Source organism: Lissotriton vulgaris, chromosome 5, assembly GCF_964263255.1.
Source record: "Lissotriton vulgaris chromosome 5, aLisVul1.2, whole genome shotgun sequence".
In the NCBI taxonomy this organism is placed as follows: Eukaryota; Metazoa; Chordata; class Amphibia; order Caudata; family Salamandridae; genus Lissotriton; species Lissotriton vulgaris.
In genome coordinates this window covers 1,831,888,942-1,831,908,355 of record NC_141693.1, presented here as the reverse complement: position 1 = coordinate 1,831,908,355, position 19,414 = coordinate 1,831,888,942, and the positions used below count along the sequence as shown (strand labels likewise).

The following is a 19,414-nucleotide window of genomic DNA, read 5'->3' as shown; positions in this document are numbered from 1 at the left end:
TACCCTGCCTGAATGTCCCTTGCATGCGAGTGATTGGTGTATATTTATATGACAGTAGCAGAGCACTCGGAGTGCTGCTGCTTCTGCCTGCCCAACGCCTCTCGTTGTGCAAACGAGCTTTCAGAGCAGTCGTCAGACATGTCCATTAGCGAAGAGAGTCGAAGAGCAGAGGATATACATTTTCTAAATATTATATTATTTCGAAAGCACATTGGAACGTGATGTTATCCTTTCCATGCAATATTAATGTGTTTCGGTGACTTAGCCAGGCATCAAAACAGCGAATGAATTGGTTGTATGCATTTTGTAAATCGAACTTTACATTGCGTCACGGTATCGGATTGGCTGTTAATTTAAGGGCATCTGCGATTGGTCCCCTTTGATACATATAGAATACATACGTGCATAGTAGTTAAATAGCACCCTACTGCACGTGACTGTCGATTTGGACTTTAATCCCACCTCCATGGAAACAAAATAACAGATTGGCGGTTCATGTTTTTATGCTGCGTGCAGGCGACAGTCAGAACGCTGTGACGTCTGGCAATGCTCGGTGCCAGACGTGCGGCTTGTCACGTGTTCGCGCGGAGTGTCTTTCGAGGATCTCACCAGTCCCTGTCGCATTCAGTCGCCCACCAGAGTCCAGGCGGTGCGTCAGTCATGGATTTCCAATCTATGAGAAAGGCATACTTAGGGGAACGGCAGGTGAGTCTGACCATTACTGAGGCGTAAAATCATTGTTGTATTACATTAGTATACAGGCCTAGGTTAGAGAGACTTAGTGCAAGGTAAGAAATACAATTACACGTGTGTTTCATTCCTTCTGTTATAACTATAACTCATTTCATATAGTGCTATATAACGTATTTTTGTCGTTTCTTAGCGCTGTAAATATCTGATGTATCCACAGCTCTCTTTACCAGTCGCCCATTCGTTCATGAATTCACTGATACTCGAATGTGTTTTCCCAGATCACTCCATGTCATTGTGGATGCAACCGGCCATCTATTGAGGTTTTAATTTAGCAATCCGGTGCACTCCGAATTAGAGCCCGGATCGCTATGATTGCTTCAATTGCAATAAAACGCCGGAAAGCATTGATTTCTGAAAGAAAAAGTACAAGGACTGGATATTGCGTCCTTTGTGACACACGAGTTGTGTGTAACCTTATCAGTGAACTGGCATCAGCCGGATGGGAAATTGAGTCTGCCTAGTTACCGAGAAACTAAGTTGCGCTCGTTTAATCTTTGCCATCTCGAGATCATACTTACTAACATTACTAGTATTGTACCCGGAGGCTTGCTAGACAGTCACAGATGTATGCAGCAGGTGACTTAAACCTGCAATGCAACATGCCAACAACGTAGGGCAATCAGAAGGAATTCTGTTTTGAGACTATTTAACAAAAGGTGTTTCTGGGCTAGCCATTGTTGAGTTTGTAAGAGAACATCTTTTAAAGTTTTTATGTCCTCTGGAGATGAGATTTTCAATTACAGTTGAGTGTCATCAGCATACATGTGGTAATGAATGTTAGACGGTTTAGAATATCGAAGAGTGGTTCCATAAAAAGGTTGAAAAGAGTGGGCGAAAGTGCAGAGCCTTGAGGAAATCCAATCGTGACAGGGGTACTGGTTGCAAGTGAATGTTTAACTTTGATTCTTTTGTGTGCGGTTTTGTAAGAAAGAGGTAAAGAATTAATGCTACAAAAGAGAAACAGTGCCTGCTCCTTCTAAAATCTTTCAGCTCAACTTAAAGAACCCTCCTTTTAGTTCTAGGCTCTGCTTAGTAGTTCCTTCTGCACGGTCTCTGCACGTCTCACGTTCCCTTTGTACATGCAACTACATTAAAAGATTAAGAAACTCTTTTATTTCTTATTTACTTCAGCTTCATCAACTATTGCCTGCAGGTTCTAGACAGAAGTCTACTTATTTATGACTCTAGCTCATCAGTGATAGAGCACCCATACTTACTCAGCTTCAGCCCCTCTCTTCCCTTGGTTTCTCAGTAAACTCTATGTGAACACAGCCACACTAGTGTGAGTGGTTTGACCTTTGCCTAAGAAAAAAGCCGTAGGATCACTCCACTGAATCCGTAGGCAGTAAATACTGCCATAAAAGCGGTAACATACCATACCGCCTAAATCGATAGGGTTGGCAAGTATTCAACACGGTCACCAGTCCAGGTTTTCACTTGCTAGCCTGTGTTCTGTCATTTTTAGTTCTGGTTTAGTTCAGTTGAATCAAATGTACTGACACACTATCAGTAAAAAAAATCTAAGTGCCAGGGTGCTTGTCAGAAGGCCACCATAGTGTGCACCACCCATTGCCAGCGCTGGCAATGACAGCACTTAATAATAAAGGATAATTACGCACTTATATAGCGCACAACTACCCGTAGGCATCTCGGCGCTTGTAAAAATACCGCCGGGAACCCTTCCTGGCCTTTCCCTGTGAGGAGCCCACTCCTGGGCACCCCCAAGGTGAAGTCAGGCATCCTCAGCGTTGTTGGGGCCGTTGTAGAGATTAAGCAAGCTATTGCCCAGAGGTGCAGAGTGGGGCTCATGATCAGAATAGGCACCGAGGCGAGAATTATCAGGTCCGAGGAAATTGAGCCCGAGACCCGCCGAGGCGGGAATTGAATGCCTGGTCCCGGCCAGACTCCTGCATCAGGGTCTGCCGCTCTAACCATTGAGCAACACTTCTCTACAACTGTTGTTCTGCTCATCTTGAAACTGCACAAAAGCACCCCAATGTGGCAGCTGTCATAAGTGCTGGTGCCGAGCACTGGAAACTACCTGCTCAAATTATACGATACCACCAGACAATGATTTGAAATAGTGGAAAAAGAGCGATGCAACAGCAGCGTCCAGCTAGCACTGTACTGTGAACAATTATGGTTGTATTAATCTTTTTTTGTTGTTGCGTTTTTAAAAGTTCCTGGCTCTAAATTGAGATGGGAAGGTCTATTGTTAGTCAGTTTGCTGTGCTTCCCAGAAATCTATTTATTGTTTATTTTTAAGGAACAACTAAACCTCAAGATGGATGTAGTTTAACATATTAACACATGCATTTTAACACGCTACCACACATACTTTAAATATCTGTGTTTCGCCTTTTAGGACAGTGCGCACATTTAAATGGATATTAAGAATTAATTCATTTTCTTGCATAATACTGAACTATTTTTGTATTATGTTTTATATTGCACTTCTGAAACTTTTAAGTGCTGTAATTGAGGGGAATTCTATTACTCTGTTTACTGCCCTGTTGGCCTTTCCAATGCCAGGAGTGAACACACAACTTGCAAAGCTTACTTCTGACTACCCGCACTTAACCCTGGCATAATGAAACTAACCACTATGCAATCACTCACTGGTTGATGAAAACCATATAGTCCGTTCTTCGTGGAAACTAGAATTGGCAACGTTTTTAGTATATGAAAAAACTAGATCAAATAAGTTGCATGGAATTAAATAATTTCTGTATCTCTAATATTCACTTTTTGTGGCAATTATCCGTGGGCCGTCCAAATCGCATTTATGGTAGACGGCCAAAAATCTCAGCTAAATGTTCAAAGAACTCCTAAGCCATACGGTAGGCTTGACATGGCACTAAACCTTAATTCAATACTTCTGCAAGTTGGGCTGATTTCTCGCTGCTGATCATCTGAGATATGATTTGGTAGCCATAACTGAGCTCTAGAGCTGCAATGCTGGATTACCATCATCTGTTGTCCTTGCCATCCATCATCCCAAGGATCATGAGGTACTTGCCTGTTCCCGCTCAATGATGTGTCTGTTCTACAAACATCAGGTGTTCCAGGTTTGGGAGGGTTGGTGTCAGATTTTTCTTAACTGCTAAATGTGCCTGCTTGCGGACTTTGGTATGTTTGTTACTCTCATGCATGGCTTTCTATTAGAAAAAACACTTTTCTGTTTGCCCTCTACTTGCCCTGGCGGGGGTAAAAATCAGAATATTTTTTGGGTAGTCATTGTGGTTAATCATGGAGCCCTAGAGAGACCCTTTTAGGCACTTGGGCCTTGCTCTAGCCATGATATCCGTGTCACTTGCAACTGTTCATTCACTCAGTGATGAAGATCCCACTGTTTATCTTTTAATAAAAACAAGACCTGCCAGTTTTTATTAGTCACAAAAACTAAATGATGTCCCCTCACAGATGAGTATTGTACTATTTCACCTTTCCTGTAACCCTTGTTTTTGAAAGGACAGAGGTATCTACTTTGCTCCTCTCCCGCCCCTGATGAGTTTTTGGCCCTTCAATTATGGTCTTTAACCTCTTTACCATCTCATAACGTTAATACCACCTATAATAGCACACTTTCCAGACTCCCTTTCTGGAGGGCGAACTATTGGTGCTGCATCAAAAAAATGACTGAAGCACAAAATAAAGTGGTTTCAAAATGCAGCATGTACACCCCCAATAATGTAACCAGTAATGACTCCAGTACACTAAAATCAATAGGGGGTCTAAAGTAAGGGTATAGGCCTCCCAATGTGTCAACACTCTTCATTGCCGGTTTCACCTAATGCAGTGGTAAGGTGAATGAATATTGGACTTGTAGAGTGTGAACATAGCCCAAGAGCGTCAAGGCGCTGTATGCGGAACCTGAGGGTGCAGACAAAGAGACATGCTCATACCGAAGTCTGTGAGAAAAGCCAGGTCTTTAAGGCTTTACGGAAAAGCGAATGGGGCACCTGACTCGAAAGCTCTTCCGGGAGGGAGTTCCACAGTTTAGCAGCAGCAATGGAGAAAGCTCTACCTCCCCATTTGACTTTCTTAAACCTCGGTACTGTTAACAGATTCTTATTTGAGGACCGGAGCATCCTGTTAGGGTCATAGCGATGGACGATAGCCTTAATCCCCTCTGGACCTGAGCCTTAGTAGGCATCATGAGTCAGGCACAGAGTCTTGAAGAGGATCCTACGGTCCAAAGATAGCCATTGCAACAGCTTAATAGAGGCTGTGACTGAGTGATATTGTGGTAGGCTCATCACCAACCTGGCCGCAGCATTCTGCACCATCTGCAGGCGTCGCGCTAGGCCTTTGTTAATGCCCAAATAAAGGGCATTACAATAGTCCAATCTGGGCGTTACCAAGGCAATGACGGCTTGCTTACGTGCATCAAAGGAGAGGAAATGGGAGATTTTTCTAAGGATCCTAATGATCCCAAAACAAGTGGAGACTGACCTGCTGACCTGCAAGTTGAGGGACAGTGAATTGTCCACGATAACCCCTAGGTTCTACCATGGGATACCGGACAGGGACAGACGCCAAGCACGTCGGGCCACCAATCACTGGACCAGATCTCCTGTTTACTATCAAAAATCAGGACCTCAGTCTTCTCTCCATTCAATTTCAGAAAATGTTCCACCATCCAGGAGGAGAATGCTTGCATACAACTCCTAAAGTTAAGGGCAGAATCCCTTATACAATGCAAAATAGACACCATTATCTGGGTGTCGCCCGCATAGGACAGCACCTCTAACCCATAGGATCTCACAACCTTAGCAAGTGGAGCAACATAGATATTAAAGAGTGTTGGGCTCAGGGAGGAGCCCTCAGGAACACCGCACAACAAGGGTTTGGGGGCTGAACTGGCCAAGCTTCACCATCTGTGCCCGCTCACTAAGAAAGGAAGCAAGAAGCCCCAAAGCCGAGCCCCCGATACCTATCTCCCTGAGGCGTTCAACTACTCTGCGAGGAGACAGGGTATCAAAGGCTGTGGTGAGGTCAAGTAGAACAAGCAGGGTGGTGTGTCCTGCATCCACTTGAGTACGGATATTGTTAAAAGCAGCCGTCAGTGCTGTCTCCGTACTATGGTGGCTTCTAAATCTATTTTGTGAACCATCGAGTAGGTGGTGATCTTTTAGGTAGGTGCTGAGATCAAAGTTTAAATAGGTTTCCAGAATCTTGGTTGGAACAGGAAGTAAGGAGATCTGCTGATAATTCATCAGTTCTCCAGGGTCCAGCGAAGGTTTCTTCAAAAGAGGCTTCACTACAGCAGTCTTCCACAAGGTGGGATACAGTCCCTCTGAGATGGCAGCGTTCAGAACAGCAGTGAGATGAGGGATAATGATCTCACGGCTAGTTTTTAGCACCTTGAGGAGGCAGGGATCCAGTGGGGAGCCCGATTTGACTCTATCTAAGAGCCGATCAGTCAGCTCAGACGACCTGCACGGGAAGGTGAGAAGCCTGGGAGTCTCCTCCGTGAGCGAGGCCTCACTCTGAAGAGGAATAGGTCGAACAAGCGACCCGGCATTGGAGTTGGATGCTTCCAGCGCGAAGTAAATGTCTGTGATTTTAGTTTGAAAGAAGTCAGATATTTTATCACAGAGCTCCTGGGAAAATTCTGAAGGATCATTGACATGGGTGAAAGTAAGAGAGTTAATAAACTTGAAAAGATCCCTAGAGGATTTCATGGATTCAGTAATCTTTGAAATGTATAATCTCTTTTCCTCCATGATGGTTGCTTTATACTCTTTTAGGCACACTTTATGCAATTCCCTACTTAAAGGTTCTAAGTCTACGCGCCACAGCCTCTCCTGTTTGTGGCAACCCTGTCTCAACTTTCTGAGTCTCTCCGTAAACCAGGGAGCAGAGGTTTTTTTTTCTTGCTGAGTAATGCTTATTGACAGGTGTAAGAGTGTCCATTGCTGCTGACAAATGTTGCGATAACTCAGCAGCTGCCAGATTAGCATTGTGATGCTTAGTGAGCTCGAGATTATTAAGGAGGTTAGAGAGTGACTCCTTACTTGTGAGGCTAAAGTTCCTCCTTTCCTCCAGAGTCCTGTTGCCAGAGAGAGCCATCGCGGATGCCCGGAAGTGTAAATCAAAAGGGATGGCAAAGTGGTCAGACCAAGCGAGGGGGATTGGTTCCCCCACTCATATATGTGGGTCATTGGAGAAGACACCTTCTTTTCCAAGTGGTGAAATACCACAGCTGCCGTATGTGTCCATGACTTTGATTCCATATTGGGCCCTACTAGCGGAACCTAGGCACTTGCAGAAAGGTGGCAACGCACTTGGGATATTTTTTCATCATACCCAGAGTCTAGGCATGCTCCGCTATCTCGCTCTGTTTTTCTTTTTCAGTCAAAAAACGATGGATTTAGGCCCAGATCATTGTACTGGGGTGAATGTAAGACATTGATCTACATTCTGTCCATCAAATTGTTTTTTGTAATTTTCTCCCTGAGTGTACTGGGTAGCTCAGACGTGGGTCCCAGAGCCTCCACACCACTGGAGTCAAGCTAGCCGGGCTGATGAGAGGTGTCACCTCGAAACCGGTCCGGTCCTCGGATGCTTGATTCCGGTCTGGGAAAGATATGGCTGTGTAGTTCGGACTGGACTGTTCCCATGGGGCACAGGGTCAGAGCTGATTTGCATAAAGCCATTATCTGACCCAGGGTGGTGTGGAGTGCAAAAAACGATGGATTTAGGCCCAGATCATTGTACTGGGGTGAATGTAAGACATTGATCTACATTCTGTCCATCAAATTGTTTTTTGTAATTTTCTCCCTGAGTGTACTGGGGTAGCTCAGACGTGGGTCCCAGAGCCTCCACACCACTGGAGTCAAGCTAGCCGGGCTGATGAGAGGTGTTACCTCGAAACCGGTCCGGTCCTCGGATGCTTGATTCCGGTCTGGGAAAGATATGGCTGTGTAGTTCGGACTGGACTGTTCCCATTGGGCACAGGGTCAGAGCTGATTTGCATAAAGCCATTATCTGACCCAGGGTGGTGTGGAGTGCAAAAAACGATGGATTTAGGCCCAGATCATTGTACTGGGGTGAATGTAAGACATTGATCTACATTCTGTCCATCAAATTGTTTTTTGTAATTTTCTCCCTGAGTGTACTGGGGTAGCTCAGACGTGGGTCCCAGAGCCTCCACACCACTGGAGTCAAGCTAGCCGGGCTGATGAGAGGTGTTACCTCGAAACCGGTCCGGTCCTCGGATGCTTGATTCTGGTCTGGGAAAGATATGGCTGTGTAGTTCGGACTGGACTGTTCCCATGGGGCACAGGGTCAGAGCTGATTTGCATAAAGCCATTATCTGACCCAGGGTGGTGTGGAGTGCAAAAAACAATGGATTTAGGCCCAGATCATTGTACTGGGGTGAATGTAAGACATTGATCTACATTCTGTCCATCAAATTGTTTTTTGTAATTTTCTTTTTCAGTCAGCCATCATAATTGTTCAAGTAAGGGCTTTAACTCCAGGCTAACATTTGGTGTTAGCTCCCAGAACCTCGACCACTGAAAATAGGAGTGTCCGCGGTATAACTTTTTTTTTATGCCAGTCATGTGGCCGCCCCTGTCCTCAGTATTTGACCAAAACTGACACTTAGCTGGTTGCCTCAGGAAACGCTGAATCACGGGAAAGCTCACTGTGCCTCTCTTTCAAAGATGGAGCACTGCATGATGTTGGCAGCGTTCCCTAAATGTCAAAGGCCTTGATAATGGGGGGGGGGAAACGTTCTTAAAGTACAATGCCTCTATTGAGGGCCTTTAGCTTCACTGCCAAATGACCATTTGAGAGTACATCATATGCTTTAAGCATAGACCCCAAAACCCTGCGTCCCTGAGGTGCCTGTCAATAACCCCATTTGTGCTAATGAATTTCTCAAAAGATAATCTCAAAATTGCCTGACCTTCCTTAAGCTTGCCAGCTTGCCCATGTGTCCCTGAATCTCACATGTCTCCATTGGTGTCACTGCCTCCCTAACCGTAGCCCCTCAAGAGGGCACACACGCACTGAAAGTATTTCACTGACGTTTTTGTGGCCAACTTTTTGAAATTGTCAGGGAGAGCACTTAACTGATGAAGGTGGTAGCTTTAGATGTTAAAAAAGACTTTGAGCTTGGACTTAGTTAATTGTTCGTACACTTCATACACTTTTAAATACTACATGTAGTCAAAGTCTGAAGAACTTGCTCTATTCTGCAGGAGAAATCGCACATTACATTGCTGTGCAAAAATCTATTTGTCAGGCGTTTCAAGTTTGCTAAGTTGTAGTCTCCATTGAACAACACCTAACTGTGGAAGATCAGGAATACTAAGTTATGAAATATATTTAGAAAATGTTTAGTTGCCGGGATAGCTGAAAAGAAAGTCCTTCCGGAAATAAATACTCTACCTGCAATGTCGAGCACCCTAACGTATTGAGACCCTGTGACAGGATATGAGACATAGCAGAGTAGTCAATTTGGCCAATAGCTGCTTTTGTTTAAATGTTTTTATTAATTTTTAGGTGCATCAGGCATATTAAAATACAGCAAACACAGTCCCTGAGCGAACTCCGACGCTGAAGCGCTTTACCTCCCCCGAATAACAAATGTATATCAGCGCAGGTTGCGGGAGGGCAACGTGTGTCCTTGAGAGCAAGTTGTGGGTAGGCTTCAACAACATTCTGCGCATCTAAGCACCACTTAACTGAACAAATCCCCCATCTCCCATGACCCCCAACTCCCCCCCCCCCGCCCCTCTGGTGTTTTGCTTCTTCATCCAGGGGAGTCACACAGATGGCTTGCCTGCTTTGTCCCTATCAGGTGGAAGTAGCCCCTCCGGATGATGCGTCCGTGAGCCGTAGCAATCTAAGGTATCTTGGACAAGTAAGCTTGTTAAATTCCCAGGCTAGCAGAGTAAGAAAGGGTTGACAGATGGTGTTAAATGAGTCAGTGGCCTGCGTGAGAGTTGCCTGAAAATCCGCTCCATACCCAATATATACCATAGTCTGTGTAGCCAGCCTAGAGTCTGTGTAGCCAGCCTAGAGTCTGTGTAGCCAGCCAATAGCTGCTTTTGAGAGAATAAGGAATTTATTCTCTGGCCACTCCTGAAGGAACCAAAGCACCACGTCGACATCCCAAAGGGCAGAATAATGGGGCACAGGGGCTCGAAACTCGAATGCCCCTCATAACTCTAGATACTAAGGGATCCTCTCTGTGTTTACTGTCCAGAGGAACATTGTCAGCGGAAATGGCTGAACGAAAATTGTTCACAGAACGATAATAGGGGTGGAATTCCTGTAGCCTGACTCCCGGGACATATTGTTTGGTGTCAAGTACAACAACTTTTAATGTTTATTTTGTCCTTGGGACAAGTAGGCCCAACCCCCTTCAACACTAACCTTTTGACTGCCAGTTTGCAGTGCCACATGGATCAGGGAAGGGAATTGTTTGCAGTTTAGGTAATATTTGCGTCCATTTGAGAATACTGTTTAAACTTCTATATATGGTTCATTAATATAAAGCCTTTCTTATTACAGTGAGCGCTCTAAGAAAATGTAAGCTCGGACTACACTACTGACAGTGGTTCCAATGTAGAAATGTGTGTAGACACATTTGCAAAGTTAAAAAATATGGGGCTAAATACAATGCTTCCAGTATGCTCTCTAACTAGATACAAATATTTGCAGAATCTTAAAAGCAAGATCCTTTGCTTTCAAAATAGAATGTTCACAAAAAATGGATCTAGGAAAAAAACATTTAGCTAAAGTACTGTGAATTGTAGGTAACATTACTTTTGAAGCATCATTTATTGAAATGTGTTGTAGTATTTTAAAAATATATTCATAATAGAAAATCAGTGCAACAACAAAATAATGGGAAACATGAAAATAAATGAGCATTGGAAAACCCAGTAGGAGTGATTTTGGTGGTCAGCCTTTTGGTTTTGTCAATCCGTGTCTTGTTTTGATATGGTTTTTGTAAAAGTTTGTGGGAGCTGCCAGGCCCTCACCATTATAACAAACCTTGGCTAAAAGCAGAAATATATTTTTGTCTGAAAAAGCACACATAACCACTGAACAAAACTTCTTTGTGTGCCGATATACTCCTTGTAAAAGAGCGGAAGCCAGTCGATGGATGGACAGAGAGAGAGAGAATTCTAATAAAAACAAAAGTTCTTGAATAACTCCAGACCTAGTTAGGTGCCCTACTCTTAAAGAAAGTCACAAAATTGCATCCATGGTATTTGTCCTTTCACTAGTGCAGATTTACGGCTTTCAAGAATTGAATTCACAAGAATTTACAGAAATAGGCCAGAGAATCGTACTCCTAGAAAATGTTTGTGAACTATTTTTTAGCAAGAGCAAATATGAAGGTGTTGATTTTCACCATCGAAGCTCCTCTGTTATTGCCCCCTACAGATCCCGTTGCTCATTACATCCATTCCACTGTTGCTCATCTTTCGCTGTCTCATTTTTTGAAAACTTTTTTTGGACCCAGCAGTTTTTTGGTGGGCTGCACCATTCAATCAAAAATGCTTTTTTCATGTTTATTCTTGTTCACGGTTTCAAAGTAAGTGTGCCATTTTGGAATGGTAAACAAAAAACAAAGTGGCTATTTTATCAAGACACATGGTTGATAATGCTGGGCTCGCCCGACCAACATGAGACATGCATGCGTGGTGACACGTGCGCATATGCACCATTGCACTTTCTCAAATTTGCAAACACTGTTCAGCATCAGCAATAACCATTTTTAGGTCTCTGCATCGAGACCTATTGTCGCCGAGTTCGCTCTCAAGGGAGACAAAGCGGTGCACGAGCCTACCAGGGTCTGTGGACGCGCTTACGCAGGCTGGCCGAAGGCACGCACACACACACACGCGCAGACACACACGAGCAGACACACACAAGCAGACACACACACACACACACATACACGTGCCAAGCCCCCGAAGCCCCACTTACCACATCAGCGGCCTCAGCCGCCACTCCTGACTTCTGCTGCCACCGGTCCTCTGGGCCATCCACTCCGTGGGCGCGGGCTTCTCGCAAAGACGGAAGTCCCGCCCCACGACAGCAGTGAGCGTGCACATCCCGAAACCGGAAGTTTGGGAGCGTGCACGCTCACGGCTTGTTATTTATGCGTTTGGTAAATAGCCCGCACAGAAATGCTGTACAGAATTGACATCAAAAGTAGCAACTAAGAAGTTTGTAATTGTCTGGGAGATAAAGCGGGCTTTGGGAGGGAGGCTGGCAATGATTATTAATGTACTAGACGCTGCCCCAGGGACACAGTGATCTTTAGCACCATGCTGTCTCTGGGGGGTGCAGGTGATGAGATGAACAGATTCTCGGCTTAGAAGCGGTGCTCTTGCGAGGAAAATAGACTGTGGACGGGTATATTAACTGCTCTTGTGTATAACGGTTTCCTTTGGAAAGTTGAACAGCTTCAAAAGCGGACAGTGGTCTTAAACCCACCCACGTGCTGGTTAAACAAGCTGCGTCAGAACAATGGCCATCCCCGGCAGCCCCGCGCCTCGCATAGACTCCTGGAGGAGAGGGCGGGGGCGCGCAGTCACATGACCGCGCCTTGCAGCCAGCGCTCCCCGCGGGACCGGCAGTTTGTTTTTTGTTGCAATTGTTCTTTATTTACAAATTTAAAAAAAACACATAGATGGAGACCAGCTCGCTGACAATCATTTACAGACCAGCAGTTCTCGTTACAAGGGACTTGTGTTGCTATCTACTAAGGTTAGCAAAACAATGCAGTACAACTAAACGGACGCGAAGGGTTAAAAAATCGTTAGAGAATAAAGTGGGACGCAAAACGATTCACAACTGGCTAATCAATATGACGCATTTCCCCTATGCAGAGCAGACAGGCAGTTTATCCATCTTCCAAACCAGTTTCCAGGTGGCTGAGGTGAGCGAAATGGGCACAGATGCATACCTCACAAAAACGGGAACGCATCACAAGGGAAGGTGTGAAGAAGAGAGAAGTACTGGGAAGGGTGGTCTGAAAGCTGCTCCGGGGGTGGCCGTGCAAATGTTAGGTGCTCTATTGAACTGAATTAAAATTGCTTTTATATAGCGCTTACTAGGCGCTTGAAGTTGAGGTGAACGCGAACAGTATATTACATGGCTAGCAAAGGTTATGTTTGCCTGGTGAAGCAGACTCAACGGTGGCCATATCTCTATATGATCGTTTGTCTAACCAACAAGAGGTTTGCATGCAGCCGCACGCTCCAATTTGGTCAACGATTTGTCACGGTTGGGATTCACGGGAGTGCACCAGGGCAAACGTGCGTGACCGCGAGTGAGGCTGCAAGCCAATGGCGCCTGTCCTTGGAAGGAACCGTGCTGTCAGTCAAGCCGTGTAATATGTATGGCCAAACAGCAGCCCGGAGGCAGCAAGGTAATGCCGTCGATGTCAGTCAATGTCCACCAGACCTGACCACTCCCGTCCAATGGTAGTACAGCCCCGGAGAGGGTGCACAAGATCACAAACATGTTGATGCATCGCCAGTAGCTACTTTGTGCAACTTCCGTGGAGACCAGTATGTACCAGCTATGGAAGATGTATGAAAATATCTATCTAGACTCCAGAAGGAGGTGAGGAGTTGGAGGGTGCTGGGGGGACACAAAGGTGGCTATTCATCAGCTGTATAATTGAGATCTTGCGAGGCCTGCCAAAAGTCTCTAGGGGAAGGTTTCACAGGGGCTCCCTGAGAGGCCCGGCTGCTGGAGACACCAGGATTCCTTGCACCCCTTTATTGGATCTGTATCATTCTTTGGAGCGCAGTGACTCTGCAGGAGGCGCACACCCCGGCACCTCCCCTCAAGGGACCCGGACTCTAAGCCACCTGCACTGTGACCAAGGTAAGCTTCGGGGTCCCCCTCTGGCTGCTTGCTGGGTGGTCACCTCCAACTTTTTAAGACTGGACTCTGATGGTTCAGGAGAGTGGATTGTTTTTTTTAAGTAATGTGTCTCCTGCCTGTTCTGTGTCTGTGCATCTTGGAGGGGGGGTCCCCACAAACACTGTGCTCCATAAACCGCACAAAGTGGGCGAACCCCAAATTAGACACTGTATGTGAGACAGTGTGTGTGTGAGACAGTGTGTGTGTGAGACAGTGTGTGTGTGAGACAGTGTGTGTGTGACAGTGTGTGTGAGACGGTGTGTGTGAGACGGTGTGTGTGAGACGGTGTGTGTGAGACGGTGTGTGTGAGACGGTGTGTGTGAGACGGTGTGTGTGAGACGGTGTGTGTGTGAGACAGTGTGTGTGTGAGACAGTGTGTGTGTGAGACAGTGTGTGTGTGTGTGAGACAGTGTGTGTGAGACAGTGTGAGACAGTGTGAGACAGTGTGTGTGGCTCTGAGTGTGTGTGGCTCTGAGTGTGTGTGGCTCTGAGTGTGTGTGTGTGTGTGGCTGTGTGTGTGTGTGGCTGTGTGTGTGTGTGGCTGTGTGTGTGTGTGGCTGTGGCTGTGTGTGTGTGTGCCTGTGTGTGTGTGAGGCTGTGTGTGTGTGTGTGTGTGGCTCTGTGTGTGTGTCTGGGTTCAAATGCAATAGGTCTCGCATTTGCAAGACATTAAGCTATTGGCATTGTAAATGACAATGCCATTTATTTATCGTTTTTCAAAACCAAAACATAAATAAAAAAAATTGTCATTTACAATGCCAATAGCTCTAACTTTTGCTAAGGCAAGACCGTTGCATTGTAAATGCTTGTGTTAGATACTACTTTTTCCTTTGTGTTTAAGCCCTCTACCAAGGTGCGCCTTTTTTTCGCTGTGCTTGCTCCCCTGCCCCCTGGCTGCGCTTGCTCCCCTGCCCCCTGGCTGCGCTTGCTCCCCTGCCCGCTGGCTGTGCTTGCTCCCCTTCTCCCTGGCTGTGCTTGCTCCCCTTCTCCCTGGCTGTGCTTGCTCCCCTTCTCCCTGGCTGTGCTTGCTCCCCTTCTCCCTGGCTGTGCTTGCTCCCCTGCCCCCTGGCTGTGCTTGCTCCCCTGCCCCCTGGCTGTGCTTGCTCCCCTGCCCCCTGGCTGTGCTTGCTCCCCTGCCCCCTGGCTGTGCTTGCTCCCCTGCCCCCTGGCTGTGCTTGCTTCCCTGCCCCCTCGCTGTGCTTGCTCTCCTGTGTGTGTATGTGGCTCTATGTGTGTATGTGGCTCTGGGTGTGTATGTGGCTCTGGGTGTGTGTGGGGCTCTGTGTGTGTGAGGGGCTCTGTTTGTGTGTGGGGGGCTTTGTGTGTGGGGGGCTCTGTGTGTGTGTGGCTCTGTGTGTGGCTCTGTGTGGGTGGCTCTGTATGTGTGTGTGGGTGGCTTTGTGTGGGTGGCTCTGTGTGGGTGTAAATGCAATCGGTCATGCATTTTCGAGCGGTTAAGCTATTGGCATTGTAAATGACAATGCCATTTATTTAACGATTAAGCTATTGACAATGTAAATGACAATGCCAATTATTTATGATTAAAAAAAAAAATGTCATGAGCAATGCCAATAGCTCTACCTTTAATAATGCTGAGACCATTGCATTGTAAATGCTTGTTGGTATTGCTGATGCTGAATGGCATTGTCAAAAAAAGGCATTGGAAAAGCTAATACGTTTGCAAAGCTAAAGGTGAACCCTACTAGCTTTGCCAATGCGTGTTATTTCCTGTTCTTATTGTTTCTTGTCAAAATAAAGGAAATGAGGCGCCAATGTTCTTTGTACGGGTTTGCAATCTTAGAAACTGTTCTCCCCTCATTGATCCATCTGGTGATACATGGGTCATCCGGTCAGGAAGGCTGTTACCGAGATTGCTTCCAGCTTGCTTAGCTCCCAAACCCCTGTGCCTTTCTCATGTGGAGCTCTGCTGCTTAAATGGCGCCAAAGAGTTTAAGAAAGACCCAAAAGTGTGGTACATTAGCCTGTCCTCTGCTTGAAAAGTAACTAGGGCCTTGCTGTCTAATCCAATTGGGGTTGTCTGAAGTTCAAAAGAAATTATGAGTCAGCAGTAAAAACTGCAAGAACTTCTACACCTAATATTAAGTATTTCTAATTTTCCACCAAAACGTCTGAGTTCAGTGATTTGCCTTGAGCTCTTAGGTGCTTAAGAATTAAGGGACCTATTTTGTGACTGGGTGAGCCCGAAGAAATAGAAACTAATGAGATGTAAATAATTTTCAGTTGTAAAAGATGTGCTCAATGGCAGTTCTAGTTGTGAGCCTGAGTATGTTTCCAAATGCACCATAAGTGGGTCTCCGTACTAAAAGAGCATGACCCACACTGCCCCAAACCAGTGTCCTTCACTGCCCCGTGCCTGCTCCTCTCAGTGCTCAGTGCTTGTGTCCCTCAATGTCCAATGCCTGTCCCTCACACCCTCTCACCCTCACACACCCTCACACACCCTCAACCTCACTCACCCTCACACACCCCCTCACCCTCACGCACCCTCACACACACCCCTTCACACACCTGACTCGTGCAGATCCGGTTGCTCCCCTCTGTCCTCCTGGGTATCGTAGCGCTTCTCCTACGCTGCTTGTGATATTTGCATTCTTCCAGCTGTATTACCATAGCGCCGCATTGTGCATTAAACGTGCTCTGTCCTCAGCGCTGCTTTGCTGCTTTATTGATTGCACTGTGCTCAATTTCATAGCGCCGCTTGTTACTTTTAATGTGCTGTGTTCATAGCGCTACTTTGTCTCAGCCATTTCATTAGTAAAATATATGTTTTTGTAATAGCGCTCCACTGCTCGCCCCAACCTCTCCCTGCGTTAAGTTTTGTTATTGTTGCAGCCATTTGCTTCTTGTGACGTCCTAGCCCGTCCCTCCAATCATGCTCCCGCCTCCCAGCTGAGCCTGCCTCGCCCCTCCCCTTCCACTATCCACTTATGACAGTAGCATTTGCGCGCAGCGGTCACGCGCAGCGGTCGCGCCCCAGTTGCGCCCCAGGTGCGCCGAAGGTGCGCCGAAGGTGCGCCAAAGGTAAGCCCGTCTACGCCCGTCCGCGCCAAGCCCGCGCCCTGCGCCAGACCCCCTGTCCCCCGTCCCATCCACCCCTCCCGCACTACGTACGATGCCACCACCCTCCTAGCCCTGAACCCCGGCCGTTCCCCCAACTGCGTCCAAGCCGCTCCTGGACACACCCATGGACCCTTCTCCTGCAACTCCTGCAAGTTCGACGGCACCAAAACCAACTCCTCATCCACCAACACCAAACAGAGACCTGACACCAACCACCTAAAATGCATCCTGCATAACACCCGCTCTGTCCACAGACATGCCATCGACCTCTGGAATCTACTAGACACCATCTCACCGGACGTCGCCTTCCTAACAGAAACATGGATGAACGCCTCCTCAGCCCCAGACATCGCCATTGCCATCCCAGAAGGATACAAGATCATCCGTAAAGACCGCGTCAAGCACACAGGAGGAGGCATTGCCATCGTCCATAAGAATTCCATCCGCATCTCAACCAGCTCAGACATCAACCTTGCCAGCTCCGAGCACCTTCACTTCCAGATCCACACCGACCCCAAGACCACACTCAGAGGCACCCTCCTCTACCGGCCCCCGGGACCCCGTGCACAATTCAATGACGACATCGCTGACTTTATCACCCCACACGCCCTCCCCTCCGAGGACTATATCCTATTGGGAGACCTCAATTTTCACCTGGAAAAGAGCAATGACAACAGCGCCACCACACTTTTGGACAACCTTGCCAACCTTGGACTCAAACAACTTGTAAACTTCCCCCACCCACATCGCAGGGCACACACTCGACCCTATCTTCACCTCCAGCAAACAAGTCTCTTTCAGCCACACCACAGCTCTTCATTGGACGGACCACAGCTGCGTTCACTTTATCTATAGTAAGACAACAATCCACAACCACCCTCAACCCACCCTAGAAACTGGAACAAACTCACCATCGACCAGATCTCCTCATCGCTCCTTCAAAACCATCCTGTCCACTCTTCAAACCCCGACCAAGCAGCCATTAACTTCACCCAATGGCTATCCAACAGCGCCAACATTCTAGCACCGTTGAAAAAACGCCAAATCAAGCTAGGCAGCAAGAAGGCCTCCTGGTTCAACGATGATCTTAAGAAATCCAAGAAACTCTGTCGCTCCCTCGAGAAGGCCTGGAAAAAAGACCCAAACACCAGCACCAAGGACGCCTTCAAAAACGCCACCCGCATACACCACCAACTTATCCGGTCTGCCAAGAAAGCCGCTCTCCAAGACCGACTAGATAACAACGCCCACAACAGCAAGGAATTATTCAATATCGTCAAAGAATTTACCAACCCATCAGCCAACTCCAACGACATCACCCCCTCCCAAGCCCTATGCGACTCACTAGCTTCCTTCTTCCACAACAAAATCGCAGACATCCACAACAGTTTCAACAACCGACCCGGAGACCAACCCACTCAACCTACTGCAGGACCTTCACCCAACTTGAGCACCCTTAACGACTGGAACTCAATCTCAACTGAGGACACCATCCGACTGATGAACTCCATCCACTCAGGATCCCCAACTGACCCATGCCCTCACCACATCTTCAACAAAGCAGACTCCATCATAGCTCCACACCTCAGAGACGTCATCAACTGCTCCTTCAACTCCGCCACCTTCCCGGAAAGCTGGAAACACGCAGAACTCGGCGCCCTTCTGAAAAAACCCACAGCTGACCCCACCGAACTCAAAAACTACCGCCCCATATCGCTTCTTCCTTTCCTGGCCAAAGTCATCGAGAAAGCTGTCAACAACCAGCTCGCCACCTTCCTCGAAAGCAACAAATCCCTCGACCCCTCACAGTCCGGATTCCGAGCCAAACACAGCACTGAGACCGCACTCATCGCAACAACAGACGACATCCGAACTCTACTGGACAATGGAGACACAGTCGCCCTCATCCTCCTCGACCTCTCCGCAGCCTTCGACACAGTCTATCATAGCACCCTGTTACAACGCCTCAGAAACATCGGAATCCAAGGAAAAGCACTGGAATGGGTCACCTCATTCCTCACCGGAAGAACTCAGAGAGTCCGGCTCCCTCCATTCAAGTCAGAGGCCTCTGAAGTCATCTGCGGTGTGCCACAAGGATCTTCACTCAGCCCCACCCTCTTCAACGTATACATGAGCCCCCTTGCGGCCATCGCACGCCAACACAACCACAACATCATCTCCTACGCTGACGACACTCAACTGATCCTCTCACTCACCAAAGACCCTAACACCGCCAAAAACAACTTACACGAAGGAATGAAAGAAGTAGCCGAGTGGATGAAGCACAGCCGTCTGAAACTTAACTCAGACAAAACAGAAGTCCTCATCTTAGGTACCTCCCCCTCCGCCTGGGATGACTCTTGGTGGCCAGAAGCCCTTGGAAAAGCACCCATCCCGACGGACCACGCACGGAACCTGGGCGTCATTCTCGACTCCTCACTCTCGATGACCAGACAAGCCACCGTCTCATCATCCTGCTTCAACATTCTTCGCATGCTCAAAAAGACATTTCGCTGGATCCCCACCGAAACTAGAAAAACGGTCACTCACGCACTGGTCACGAGCCGCTTGGACTATGGAAACACCCTATACGCCGGTACCTCCGCAAAAATCCAGAAAAAACTCCAACGCATCCAGAACGCCTCAGCCAGGCTCATACTAGACATCC

General features: G+C 47.2%; 1 protein-coding gene across 3 annotated transcripts in view; it reads left to right on the top strand.

Annotated features, from left to right (window-relative positions):
* Positions 1 to 388: 388 nt before the first annotated feature.
* Positions 389 to 19,414, top strand: part of PNPO (pyridoxamine 5'-phosphate oxidase) — a 116,110-nt gene continuing 97,084 nt past the window's right edge. Inside the window, exon 1 of one of the 3 annotated variants that reach the window (XR_015296075.1) lies at positions 389 to 705. Coding sequence is in view for 2 of the 3 variants with exons in the window: in XM_086924290.1 (XP_086780416.1) it covers positions 547 to 705 (159 nt within the window). In the remaining variant the exon portion in view is untranslated. The remainder of the gene's footprint in view (positions 706 to 19,414) is intronic. The other 2 variants (XM_086924290.1, XM_086924289.1) reach the window with 2 other exon arrangements.